The 13,373-nt window shown below is 37.3% G+C and overlaps 5 protein-coding genes across 5 annotated transcripts; 3 read left to right on the forward strand and 2 right to left on the reverse strand.

The window, feature by feature from the left end:
• Nucleotides 1-1,605: 1,605 nt before the first annotated feature.
• LOC125238930 (chorion class high-cysteine HCA protein 12-like) lies at nucleotides 1,606-2,569 on the reverse strand. Its single transcript, XM_048146421.1, has 2 exons — nucleotides 2,459-2,569; nucleotides 1,606-1,977 (listed from the first exon to the last, which is right to left on the reverse strand). The coding sequence occupies exons 1-2, from the start codon at nucleotides 2,507-2,509 to the stop codon at nucleotides 1,675-1,677; spliced, it is 354 nt and encodes a 117-aa protein (XP_048002378.1). The 5' UTR covers nucleotides 2,510-2,569; the 3' UTR covers nucleotides 1,606-1,674.
• Nucleotides 2,570-2,781: 212 nt separating this feature from the next.
• On the forward strand, nucleotides 2,782-3,632 carry LOC125238915 (chorion class CB protein M5H4-like). Its single transcript, XM_048146407.1, has 2 exons — nucleotides 2,782-2,841; nucleotides 3,164-3,632. The coding sequence occupies exons 1-2, from the start codon at nucleotides 2,794-2,796 to the stop codon at nucleotides 3,569-3,571; spliced, it is 456 nt and encodes a 151-aa protein (XP_048002364.1). The 5' UTR covers nucleotides 2,782-2,793; the 3' UTR covers nucleotides 3,572-3,632.
• Nucleotides 3,633-6,176: 2,544 nt separating this feature from the next.
• LOC125238931 (chorion class high-cysteine HCA protein 12-like) lies at nucleotides 6,177-7,171 on the reverse strand. The gene is made up of 2 exons (XM_048146422.1): nucleotides 7,121-7,171; nucleotides 6,177-6,581 (listed from the first exon to the last, which is right to left on the reverse strand). The coding sequence occupies exons 1-2, from the start codon at nucleotides 7,163-7,165 to the stop codon at nucleotides 6,279-6,281; spliced, it is 348 nt and encodes a 115-aa protein (XP_048002379.1). The 5' UTR covers nucleotides 7,166-7,171; the 3' UTR covers nucleotides 6,177-6,278.
• Nucleotides 7,172-7,439: 268 nt separating this feature from the next.
• Nucleotides 7,440-8,269, forward strand: LOC125238918 (chorion class CB protein M5H4-like). Its single transcript, XM_048146409.1, has 2 exons — nucleotides 7,440-7,497; nucleotides 7,824-8,269. The coding sequence occupies exons 1-2, from the start codon at nucleotides 7,450-7,452 to the stop codon at nucleotides 8,223-8,225; spliced, it is 450 nt and encodes a 149-aa protein (XP_048002366.1). The 5' UTR covers nucleotides 7,440-7,449; the 3' UTR covers nucleotides 8,226-8,269.
• Nucleotides 8,270-11,282: 3,013 nt separating this feature from the next.
• LOC125238919 (chorion class B protein M3A5-like) lies at nucleotides 11,283-12,221 on the forward strand. The gene is made up of 2 exons (XM_048146410.1): nucleotides 11,283-11,411; nucleotides 11,560-12,221. Exons 1-2 carry the CDS (start codon nucleotides 11,364-11,366, stop codon nucleotides 11,953-11,955), a joined length of 444 nt encoding a protein of 147 aa, XP_048002367.1. The 5' UTR covers nucleotides 11,283-11,363; the 3' UTR covers nucleotides 11,956-12,221.
• The last annotated feature ends 1,152 nt before the right edge of the window (nucleotides 12,222-13,373 follow it).

Raw genomic sequence — 13,373 nt, forward strand, 5'->3', positions numbered from 1 at the left:
CGATCGTCTTAGAGCACATTGATTGTAAGAGACCGCCGACCGATTATCCGTATCCCTCTAACGATACCCATATTATCCGTATCCGTATCCGTATCCGTATCCGTATCGCTATCGCTATCGCTATCGCTATCGCTATCGCTATCGCTATCGCTATCGCTAACGCTAACGCTATCGCTATCGCTATCCCTATCGCTATCCCTATCGCTATCCCTATCGCTATCCCTATCGCTATCCCTATCGCTATCCCTATCGCTATCCCTATCCCTATCCCTATCCCTTATCAAGATGTTTAATGATATAACACTTTAAGTTCTCGCGCTTTGTACACATATTTAAAGTCACATACAGGTCGAACGCGATTAATTAACATTATTTTTACCTTTTTTCCCAACGTTTAGGCCAGGTTGCACTGGCCGTGGTCGCGGAAGACTGACGTCCCAGCAAAATGTCACCGGAGATGTAAACAACACAAAACTACCCGATATTAATTTATATAAATGTTCGGGGTAGACAAATAAATGTAATCTACCCGCTTTTAGTTAATGTTTATTTCCCACCATGTTTATTTTAAAGGTAAAAATAATGTTAATTAATCGCGTTCGACCTGTATGTGACTTTAAATATATGTTTAATGATTTCTTATCAAGTGCTAAAATATAAAGTTTCATGGTTTTATCTTTTATAATTAAGAAATCCCATACAAACTTTCAACCTCTTTTTCAACCCCTTCATCCCTTTTTTTCGAAATAAAAAGTAGCCTATGTTCTGTCTCAGGGTCTAAAGATTGTCTGTTCCAAATTTCATCAAAATCGGTTGCGTGGTTTAAGCGGGAAAGCGTAACAGACAGACAGACAGACAGACAGACAGACAGAGTTACTTTCGCATTTATAATATTAGTATAGTATGGAAGTATGGATAGTATGGATGGTCGCCGACCTCCTGGGCGGAGATGGCAATGGCACATACAGAAGAAGAAGTGCTTAATATCAAATGATTAGTCAAATAGAGGTAAAGCTAGTCTAGTCTAGTCATCATGCCAACACTCCGTGGCGTACGATTTATACGTTATTACGTAAACTATCTGTCTGTGTTATACCAATATAGAAGAAAGATAAAGAGCGAACACGAATTGCAATTTTTGTATCAATACATCCAGGGCGCATAGCTTACGAATCTGCCGTGTATGTGTTTTGTACCTACGTAATGCAACTATCGCTGTCTCACTATTCTGGGAGAGTGATGTAAAAAGACACAAAACATTTTCTTATCGCAAGGCAAGCGATTATCACCTTAGGCAGGCACTTTGTCAAACACCGGTTTCGAATTGTGAATTTTTGCTCACTTTTATCTGACATGGCTATGGTTAGTAACTTGAGGTCATGTAAAAAGGAGATATTATGTAGCGCTCGCAATTTTTTTACATTATTTATAGATAAATTGCCAAATTTGGTACTGGTCAGTTTGTTTGTAAAAAATGTACCTATTTCAATTTTATTTTTAAAATTTGATCTTCTTTAACTCACTGCGTATGGGCATTTTAAATTTTGGTACGTATATTTAGAAGTCGAATAATTATAATGATCTTTAAGAGAAGTAAAATATACATTATTTTTTATCTTTTATTGTACAAAATAAATTGTGTCGTTACATTAATTTGCGCACTTTCAACGAGTATCAATTTTTGCATCCGCATCCGCACTGTCCGCAGATGGACACGGATCCGCAGGCGGGCACGCATCCGCCGAAGCAGACGGAGCCGGTTACGGGCACGGATCCCTCCACGCAGGTGTTGCCGCACGCGTCGATGTCGCCCACCACGCCGACGCTCCCGGTGCCCGCGCCGCCGTACGACCCGGAGGACGAGTAGCTCTTGCTTGAGATCGAGCCGCCTGAGATACCGGATGACTTCAAGCTGATTCCGCCGAGAGAGATACCGGAGCTGCCGCAAGAGCAACCGCACTGCTGGCTAAGGACAGCCTGTCAAATATACAAAAAGAAACATGAGCTATATTTTCAATTAATCTAATAATTGCGCAACTCCCTCGTCTTCATTCAACTTGTTTAATTGTAAGATCAATACGGATGCGTACTGGTCTTTACATTTCGCCTGTTTAAGAGTTTGTACGTTTAGGTACCATTAACTTTGAGCAGCAAATAGCAAAAGCATGCACTCAATAAAATCACCTCTGACAATGATCAAAAAGGTCAGACTTATTCCCGTAGATATGGTACATTTCTCACTGTAAAAAGGTTTGAAATTTAGTTTTTTGAGAGTTAAACTTTTCACATTACTTTCTTAATGGAAGTTATGTATTCAATATATAATAAACACATATCAAAATAGTTATTTTGTATTGTTATTTAGTTCAAAACATTGATATTTCGATAGGTATACATATTTCGATTAACGTGCAAAATCGTCAATAAATATATTTAGTAAACAAGAACAATAACTTACCTGGACCAGGAAAGCCATGGCGCACAACACAACAACTGCAAAACGGGACATCTTGAATGTTCTTTCTTCGGTAATGGAAGTCAGAATGCTTGTTCCACTTTCATTGACACATTTATACGTCTACATTATCGTAGGAGAAAATGTGGAAATGGGTCAAAGATAGTGCACCTGGTCCACCCCAAGCAGAGTCACGTACATAGTTTTATCGACTCAAATGAGTTTTGCCTAGTTATTTGCGTTATTGTGAAACAAGAGCTTTGGAAGGATATAAAAGCAGATGGCAGGTTCTGACATTTATTCTGTGTTTGTTGAAGATACTAAGGAATACATCAAAAATGTTTTCTAAGGTCGTCATCATCTGCGCTCTCGCCTTCATAGGACAGGTATGTTAACTATATTTTTGTTTGAACATTTTTAACGATTATTCATGTCGAATATAGGGCATGCAATGTCTCATCAAGTAAAATGTAAAAGCCTGCTTATACAGAGTTTACGAGAAAATGTAACAATAACTAGTGCATATTATATTATATAGAAGTAATAACGGGTCAACCCTTATTTCCTAGCAGGTTACCGAGTCGCAAGTAATATTTTATTGTTAACATACGTAGTTTTTTTACATGTTTGCTTTCAGTGCAAGGGTGTTCATATCATAGTTTTAGCTTTCAGTTGGTGAGGATTTTCCAATGTAAAGTCTAATTACAGGCCATCTGCAATCCAACATGCTGCAAAATTGGCTCCTCGAAGCTGATTAGCTCCCCGAAGCTGATTAGCTCTGGCTACTCCTCTGGCAAGTGCGAGTCCATCGTGATCTCCAACAGCGGCGGCGACCTGCTCGTCACCAGCATCGGCCCCATCTCGCCATCCGGCATCGCCGTGGCCACCGAGCTGGACCTGGCGGGAGACCTGGAGCTCTCCGGCGAGCTGCCGTACCTGAGCGCCGTGGCGTTCGACGGCAGCTTCGACACCAGAGGCTCGGCCGCGGTCTCGTACGGCTGTGGCTGCGGAGACAACATCGCCATCACGAAGGTGATCGGCAACTCGAACAGCGGCAACGCCAACCTCAGGTCTGGATCCTCCAACATCTACAGCTGCGGGTGCGGTTGTGCTTAACTTCAGTCAATTTATGGAAACATAAACTTTAATCAAATAAACAAATCGCAAGTAAAACGAATTTTGTAGTAATTCTATCCATCTATTACTTACCTACAATACCTATACCTACCTACAATTATAGTATGTTAGAGCGACTTTACCTATAACAAAACAAAAATAAATACCAACCAGGCTGAAAATCCACAAAATTATTTCAAAAGTTGTTTTGTAGCTAAGGCGTCATCCATATATTACGTCACAGTGTAAGGGGGAGGGGGGGGTCATACTAAATGTGACAAGCCCTGTTAAAGGGATACAAAAAAGCGTGACATAGGGGGGGGGGAGGGGAAAACCTGAAATTTGGTGTGACGTAATATGTGGATGATCCCTAAACGGTTTTGGATTTTGGAGGTACGTATAGAATTTTGCATAAATAACAATAAGCAATTGCAGTCAGGAATTATGTTGTTTGACCATTTAGCAAAGAGTAAGCTTACAATCGTAGACAATTCTTCGTGAACGATATGTTCATAATAACATTACATTATAGGCGCTTTGGTACCATACTGTAAGCTTATGTGATTGTAATTGAATAAATAAATATAAATATAAATATGTTATAAAACTGGCGCTGTCGCATAATACGGAAGAGCGTTAGAGGGAGAGAACCAACTACAATATGCTATGTATGTAGTTGCAATGATTTCTACTTGCGAAGTGCAAAATAACGAACATAAGTCTAATACTAAAAATAAAGACAATATTCTCAAAAAGTTGAAACCTAAAATTTATTTGTTGTATCGTTCCTATACATAGTCACTTATGATTGTAAAAATCTATATTTACAAAATAAGTGCTAGATAAAACTGTTTCGTTGTTGACGAAACTGACAAGTTAAGTTGGATTCATTAGTTTGTTTATTTTATGTATTTTATACCCTCCTATTTTTCGTTCACTGAGGTTGGGTTTTTGTCTAGAGTGTGCTTATATCTTTAAAGAAAGGCAGCATATTTCGGACATATATTAAAAACAATAAATATAACCTAATGCAATTGATGATTGAAGGAAACGTGGCCGTGGTAGAAGGCGCATATCATGGAGTAAGAATATAAAAGACTGGTTAAAAGTGAAGAGCATATTAGACCAACTAATTCGCATGACTGAAAATAGAGAGACATAATATATGGACATATGGTCGCCGACCTCCTGGACGGAGATGGCAATGGCACATGAAGAAGAAGAAGTGCTTATATCAAATGATTAGTCAAATAGAGGTAAAGCTAGTCTAGTCAAGCAAGTGTTGCTTATTTAAAAAATGATTAGAACTGTAGGTATAATTTTAATTGTAATATAAAAAAGTCAAACTTTCTTTGTCACTAAGAAAATAATATGTGAAAATTTTGCACTAAATTATTTATCGATAATTAAATGAATTCTCACTTTAATGTATGTATAAATCACATATTTTATTATCAGTGATAGGCCTGTGCTAAACTCATCAAGAAAAATAAATTCAGCAGTAATAACAATGATGATTTGATGTCGCATTTATTATTTCAAATATTGATCCGTAACAGCAATAAATTGTTAATAATATAAAGGTGGGTAAATAAATTATGATAAAAAAACTGTCCTTTTTCTAACCACATGAAGCTTGGAATCCCTGGCATATCCATACTAGCATAATGTATGAGGTCATTCACCCCGTGTGGCATCCAATCCAAATCCCCGATCACTGGTTATTACGTAAACTATCTGTCTGTGTCATACCAATATAGAAGAAGGATAAAGAGCGAACACGAATTGCAATTTTTGTATTAATACACCCAGGGCGCATAGCTTACGAATCTGCAGTGTATGTGTTTTGTACCTACGTAATGCAACTATCGCTGTCTCATTATTCTGGAAGTGTGATGTAAAAAGACACAAAACATTTTCTTAATCGCAACGTAAGCGATTCTCACCTTAGTTGGCGGTTTCGAAATAAAAAAATATATAAAAAGTATATATTGGGGGACATCTTACACAGATCAACCTAGCTCCAAACTAAGCAAAGCTTGCACTATGGGTGCTAGGCGACGATATACTACTTATATATATAGAAAACATCCTTGACTCAGGAACAAATATCTGTGCTCATCACACAAATAAATGCCCTTACCGGGATTCGAACCCGGGACCGCGACTTAGCAGGCAGGAAATAGGGATAACGACTACATCAAAAAAATGGCATTCTGTTTAGTCCGTCATCGTCAGTTAGATCGTCCAAAAACATTGAACACATATTTATGCTTTATCTAATAATGAAAACAAAAAAAAGATACAGAGCATCAAAGTTGCGGTTAGTGGGGGTGGTGCCGTCACTTTAAATAAAAATTGTACCTATAAGTAATAGATGTAACGTCACGCGAAAGTTCAACGCACTGTACCGTCGATATCTCTCGTTTACGAGAAAAAAGAAAAATATGTCTTCAAAATTTTTTGATCATCCATTATGTAGATATATTGGCCAATATGCCTGAAACAAAAAGTTTTCAATTTTATTTTTACAATATGATCTTCTTTTTCATACCTACTGCGTTAGGGTATTTTGTATTGTGGTTTGAAGCCACATTGTTATAAATATCTTAAAAAGAAGAATAATTTATATGATTCATTTATTTTATTTTTTATTGAACAAAAATATAATTTTTGCTCCAATTATTTCTCGTAGTTTTAACGAGTATTAATTTTTGCATCCGCATCCGCACTGTCCGCAAATCGAGACGGAGCCGCACGCGGGCACGCATCCACCGAAGCAGACTTCGCCGAGCACGGGCACGGATCCCTCCACGCAGGTGTTGCCGCACGCGTCGATGTCACCGACCACGCCGACGCGCCCGGTGCCCGCGCCGCCGTACGACCCGGAGGACGAGTAGCTCTTGCTTGAGATCGAGCCGCCTGAGATACCGGATGACTTCAAGCTGATTCCGCCAAGAGAGATACCGGAGCTGCCGCAAGAGCAACCGCACTGCTGGCTAAGGACAGCCTGTCAAAAATACAGAAAAAAAAACATAAGCTATACTTTAAATAATTAATCTAATAATTGAGCTACTCCCTCGTCTTCATTCAACATGTATAGTTGTAAGGTCAATACGGATGCGTACTGGTCTTTACATTTCGCCTGTTTGAGAGTTTGTACGTTTAGGTACCATTAACGTTGAGCAGCAAATAGCAAAAGCATGCACTCAATAAAATCACCTCTGACAATGATCAAAAAGGTCAGACTTATCCCCGTAGATATGGCACATTTCACACTGTGAAAAGGTTTGAAATTTATTTTTTGAAAGTTAAATTTTTCACATTACTTTCCTAATAGAAGTTACGTACTCAATATATTACAGTTTTCAGGTTAAATCTTGCGTCACTATCATAATAAACAAATCTCAAAATATTCAACTGACTATTTTTGTACCGTTCTTTAGTTAAAAATATTGAACGTGTATATTTTGATAGGTATATTTCTATTTACGTGCAAAGTCGTCAATAAATATATTCAGTAAACAAGAAATAGATACAATAATTTACCTGGACCAGGAAAGCCATGGCGCACAACACAACAAAGCGAGACATTTTGAATGTTCGTTCTTCGGTAATGGAAGTCAGAATGCTTGTTCCACTTTCATTGACACATTTATACGTCTACATTATCGCAGGAGAAAATGTGGAAATGGGTCAAAGATAGTGCACCTGCTGCACCCCAAGCAGAGTCACGTACATAGTTTTATCGGCTCAAATGAGTTTTGCCTAGTTATTTGCGTTATTGTGAAACAAGAGCTTTGGAAGGATATAAAAGCAGATGGCAGGTTCTGACATTTATTCTGTGTTTGTTGAAGATACTAAGGAATACATCAAAAATGGTTTCTAAGGTCGTCATCATCTGCGCTCTCGCCTTCATAGGACAGGTATGTTAACTATACTTTTGTTTGAACATTTTTAACGATTATTCATTTCGAATATAGGGCATGAAATGTCGAGTCATCCAGGAAAATGTAAAAGCCTGCTTATACAGAGTTTACGAGAAAGTATAACAATAACTCGTGCATATTATATTATGTAGAAATAATAACGGGTCAACCCTTATTTCCTAGCAGGTTACCGAGTCGCAAGTAATATTTTATTGTTAACATACGTAGTTTTTTTTTCATGTTTTCTTTCAGTGCAAGGGTGTTCATATCATAGTTTTAGCTTTCAGTTGGTGAGGATTTTCCAATGTTAAGTCTAATTACAGGCCATCTGCAATCCAACATGCTGCAAAATTAGCTCCTCGAAGCTGATTAGCTCCCCGAAGCTGATTAGCTCTGGCTACTCCTCCGGCAAGTGCGAGTCCATCGTGATCTCCAACAGCGGCGGCGACCTGCTCGTCACCAGCATCGGCCCCATCGCGCCGTCCGGCATCGCCGTGGCCACCGAGCTGGACCTGGCGGGAGACCTGGAGCTCTCCGGCGAGCTGCCGTACCTGAGCGCCGTGGCGTTCGATGGCAGCTTCGACACCAGAGGCTCGGCCGCGGTCTCGTACGGCTGTGGCTGCGGAGATAACATCGCCATCACGAAGGTGATCGGAAACTCGAACAGCGGCAACCTCGGGTCTGGATCCTCCAACATCTACAGCTGTGGGTGCGGTTGTGCTTAATTTACATATAAATGTTGATTCAAATAAAATATTTGCACGCATAAAGAATTCTATCATTTTGTAAAACTAGTATTTCAAAGGACAACGAGCAACAAAAATTTAAATGATTAGCTTTTACTAGAGTTTTAGTCGTTTTAGAATACTAAGGCCCACTTGCACAAACCACTTAACCACACTTAACTCAGGGTTAGTGGAGTGGGATCATCTGTCAAATTCCATATAAAATGACAACTAAATCATACGCTGCGTTTGGAGTAAATACAAAAAAATTGTTTACATTTTTTACATCATACCTACAGCCTGCTTATATTACACAGTCTCAATAGAAGTACGAAGTACTATAGTATTAGTACAAAGTCGATCAACAGCACAACTAAAAGATTTTTCATGCCTCAAAATAAATTGTTGGAGAAACATATATTTGTTTTCTGACTAACAACAGCTGCACACTGTATTTTATAGTGAAATCATGATCAGATTTAAGTAAATAATAACCAGAGATCTGGGTTTTGTCTGTATCGCCGTAAGGTGTAATAGTAGCATTGATACTTTTTTGAATCCCTTGGTAGTTTTGTAAAAATTCTGAAAAATCATTATATGTACATATCTGAGTGTACCTACCTAATATTTTTATACATGATTATTTTTTAAGTATCAAACTGTATAGTGACTTTTGAGGTCATAATTTTTATTTATTCGTAAGGCTTCATTGCCATAGAAGTGAGTTATGAAACAGGCAAATTATTTTCGCGAACTTACTAAATCACCTATACAAGTATAATAAAGTAACATTTAAGTAGGTAGGCTATTTTTCCCAAGTGGCAACCAAATCCCTTATGGCTAATAACATAAATAAACGCGCACCAGTGAAACGTAAAACAATATACTTACCTACTTAAAGTACGAATTAGGTACTGGATTTTTTCTGATGACAATACAATACATTGTTATGACAAAAAATAATCGCGCGCTTAGTCAGATTTGTGTCACTACGTGTTAGTGACGTAATTTCTAATACATATCATAAGGAGATATGAAAGTCTGTATGTTAATATAACTAGATAAAATGATCATTAGGCTTAGGACTTTTTATGGCATACCGTGGTTCTAAAATCCGTGGAGTCGCCATATGAAAAAATTCAAAGTCAAAGACATAGTCCAACAGTATGATGTCACATTAAATATAAATATTTATATACACTGTCACATCGTCACTGAGTTCATTTTAATCGAACGTAGTAGATTTTATCCTAATAGTATTTTTTTGGTATTATTATATAGGATTATGATAAAATTTACTAATAAATAACATTATTCGTAACGTTCGATTAAAATGAACTAGGTAACGTTGTGATAGTATGTATAAATATTTATATTTAATATAACATCATACTGTTGGACTTTGACTTCGAGAATTATTCATATGTCGACTCCACGGATTTTAAAACCACGCTATGCACTAAAAAGTCCTAAGCCTAATGATCATTCTTTACTTGTTCGGTTTAAAATGGGTTTTGAAGAAAAGCTCCTTGTATTTAGTACTTGCTCAGGGTTATGGGAAGGTTTGATAAAATGACCTGAATTACGAAAAGAGCCGTGAGCAGTAGGCCTAGCACATGATGGCCGCGAGAGTATATCGCCGCGAGATAGATGACACGTCTTCTTCTAACTGTATTAATGACATAAGGACGGGTAGTCTATCTCGCGGCGACATACTCTCGCGGCAATCATGTGCTAACCCTGCAGTTACTATTTAAATTATAACAGGTTTTACAGGCCGACTTTTGAGTCTCACGCGTTCGAATTCAGAAAATTGTCACTGAAAATAATAAGCAAGTTACCGTTTTCAACCGGTATTTTAGTGACAAAATCCCGGTTGCGAGATTGAAAAATCGCTCTCTTAATGATGAACTTATTTTCTACGACATACAATAATTGAATGAATTATGGATAAAATGTGTACCTATCAAATCTTTAACGTAATCATAGTAAGTTAGGTAGGCCTAAATACTTGGAAGTATTTTTTGTTACAGAAGTTGTATTCCTTTGGCTACGTGTTTTTTTCTTCAGCGGCTAAAGTAGGTAAAACCACGTCCTTAGATAAAAATAAGCAATCAAGTCCCATCTCATTAAAATAATAGTTACACATAAATCGTTTAAAATAAAATAACAAACAATGACGATGATGAATTGCCTGTGTGTGGTGACGGGTTAAGCATTTCACCACCCCCTTTCTTCCCATGGGTATCGTAGAAGTCGACTATGGGATATGGGTTAATTTGTGGCGTAATAGGCGAGAGGCTGGTAACCTGTCACTGCAATGTCAACGTTTCGTTTTCTTTCAACTCCTTATTTTGTCAAGAGTGGCACAGAAGCTTTAGTAGTTTCATGTGCTCTACCTACCCCTATGGGATACAGGCGTGATTATATCCATGTATGTATGTAACTAACAATGACGTTTTAACTGCACCCGCATCCGCACCGTCTGCAGATGGACACGGATCCGTTTTTTTTTTAATAGTCTATATTTCGTTAATAGTCTAATCCGTGAAAAACGGATTAAAAATTTAGTGGCAATATCGTATCAAATCAGGGTAAAATAATATTGATTAAAATAATCTAAATAACAAAGTCAAAATTATTATTACAATTAAACCACATCACATTAAAAAGGTAAAGTGATTTTATGAATGTTAGTTTTACATTAGTTTTATTTATTGCCTGGGTCGAACACGACAAGGAACAGACAATGTTATGGTCTTAGGTCACCACATATTGACATATTTATTAAATTTATCGCAAAAATTGAACAAAAAAAACATTATAATTATGGTTTTCCTACTTGTATTATACAGACTCTTTTATAATGACTTGGTATTTAAAATGTAGAAATATTTAAGTGATAACATCAAATATACTTCATAGGTTTTGAGTGTCAAAACATAGTTACTTAAATATATGCGATAAAATACAATTTATTAAACTGTTCTCGTAAAGTGATGCAAGATATCTGTAGAAGAGTATAAAAACACGAAGGTAGACCTGATAGTTCATTTCTAGATTTCAATAAACTTAGACTAGTACTTAGTAATAGTTCATTTCTAGATTTCAATAGACTTAGACTAGTACTTAGTAAGAATGAGATTCAAAGTAATTATTTTCAGCGCTTTTGCATCCCTGCTCCAGGTACGTAAAAAAAAAACACAAAATAAGTACAAAGAAGTAAACACTAGAGTCCATACTTACAGTACTACGAACATTTTAAAAGTAATCTAAATATATTTTATTAATATTTTACTACCTATTTAAATACCTATTATAATTGTAATTACAGAGTATCACTGCACAAAATTGTGGCTGTAACTGTAATTCAATAAGTATACCTAACAATGGTGGCGCCTTAAACATACAAGCTATAGGCCCTATCGCACCGTCCGGCATCGCCGTGGCCACAGAGCTCGGCCTGTCCGGTGACCTTGAGCTGTCCGGCGCGCTGCCGTACCTGAGCGCCGTGGAGTTCCAGGGCCAGTTCGACACCAGCGGCTCCGCGCCGGTGGCGTACGGCTGTGGGAACTGCGTCGCTATAACTCAGGAACTCGGTAACCTGAGCGGCGCCAACGGTAACATCAAGTATGGCCAAATTCGCCAAGCCACCATGGAGCAGATTGGCGATTTTGGTACCTGTGGATGCGAACTTCTTCATGTTAGAAATAGAAAGAAATTGCCTTAAATACTACTGTAACTAGTAATAAGATTCTATAGAGCGATCATCGTGATACATGTCTAGACAAGCGCTGTTCTAGCCAAATTAAGCCCAATGAGTTACTTATGTATATAGTGGTATATAATAAATGTTTATATTTTTTTACCGTCATTACATGTGTTTTTTCTTCATCTAAAGGAAATAAAACTACTTATGGAAACGGATTAAATCGCGTATAATGACTTTACAATTCATCCCGACGTTTCGAACACTTTACAGCATTCGTGGTCAACGGGTGACTGAGGAAAAATTACAATGTGCAAAAGCTACCCACATACAAGAAATATTTAATCCGTTTCCATAGTTTTATTTCATGAGTAACTATCGCGGTAACCGAAGACAATTTCATCTAAAGGTTTATAAACGCCTAGCAATTTTTTGATATTTTTATTAAATCAAGTTTCCTAATAAATCCCATAATCCAATTGATACTTATTTGTGTTATAAATAACTAGCTTTTACCCGCGGCTTCGCCCGCGTAATAAAAGTATTCATTAAGATTTTCATTTGGATCCTTAGGTTTCTCTGTAGGTATATTTATCTGCGATTATTTCGATTGCACATAATACTTTTGCTTGCAATGATTGTAGAAATATTACACATCGACCACAGCGTAGGTAATTCTATATACGCTGGGGAAACCTTTATAAACATCCCACATAGCCCGTATTTCGACACTATGATCGGTGGGTAAAAAGTACTTTTTTCTATTCTCCCTTACAATTTTTTACATTTTGCTTATACTTATCGCAAACGTAATCAATCTTCAAGCAAGCAAACAACGATCGTCTTAGAGCACATTAATTGTAAGAGACCGCCGACCGATTATCCGTATCCCTCTAACGATACCCATATTATCCGTATCCGTATCCCTATCCCTATCGCTATCGCTATCGCTATCGCTATCGCTATCGCTATCGCTATCGCTATCAACAACAACACAAAACTACCCGATATTAATTTATATAAATGTTCGGGGTAGACAAATAAATATAATCTACCCGCTTTTAGTTAATGTTTATTTCCCACCATGTTTATTTTAAAGGTAAAAATAATGTTAATTAATCGCGTTCGACCTGTATGTGACTTTAAATATATGTTTAATGATTTCTTATCAAGTGCTAAAATATAAAGTTTCATGGTTTTATCTTTTAAAATTAAGAAATCCCATACAAACTTTCAACCTCTTTTTCAACCCCTTCATCCCTTTTTTTCGAAATAAAAAGTAGCCTATGTTTTGTCTCAGGGTCTAAAGATTGTCTGTTCCAAATTTCATCAAAATCGGCTGCGTGGTTTAAGCGGGAAAGCGTAACAGACAGACAGACAGACAGACAGACAGACAGACAGACAGACAGAGTTACTTTCGCATTTATAATATTAGTATA

The sequence above is a fragment of the Leguminivora glycinivorella genome, chromosome 24 (assembly GCF_023078275.1).
Source record: "Leguminivora glycinivorella isolate SPB_JAAS2020 chromosome 24, LegGlyc_1.1, whole genome shotgun sequence".
Lineage (NCBI taxonomy): Eukaryota > Metazoa > Arthropoda > Insecta > Lepidoptera > Tortricidae > Leguminivora > Leguminivora glycinivorella.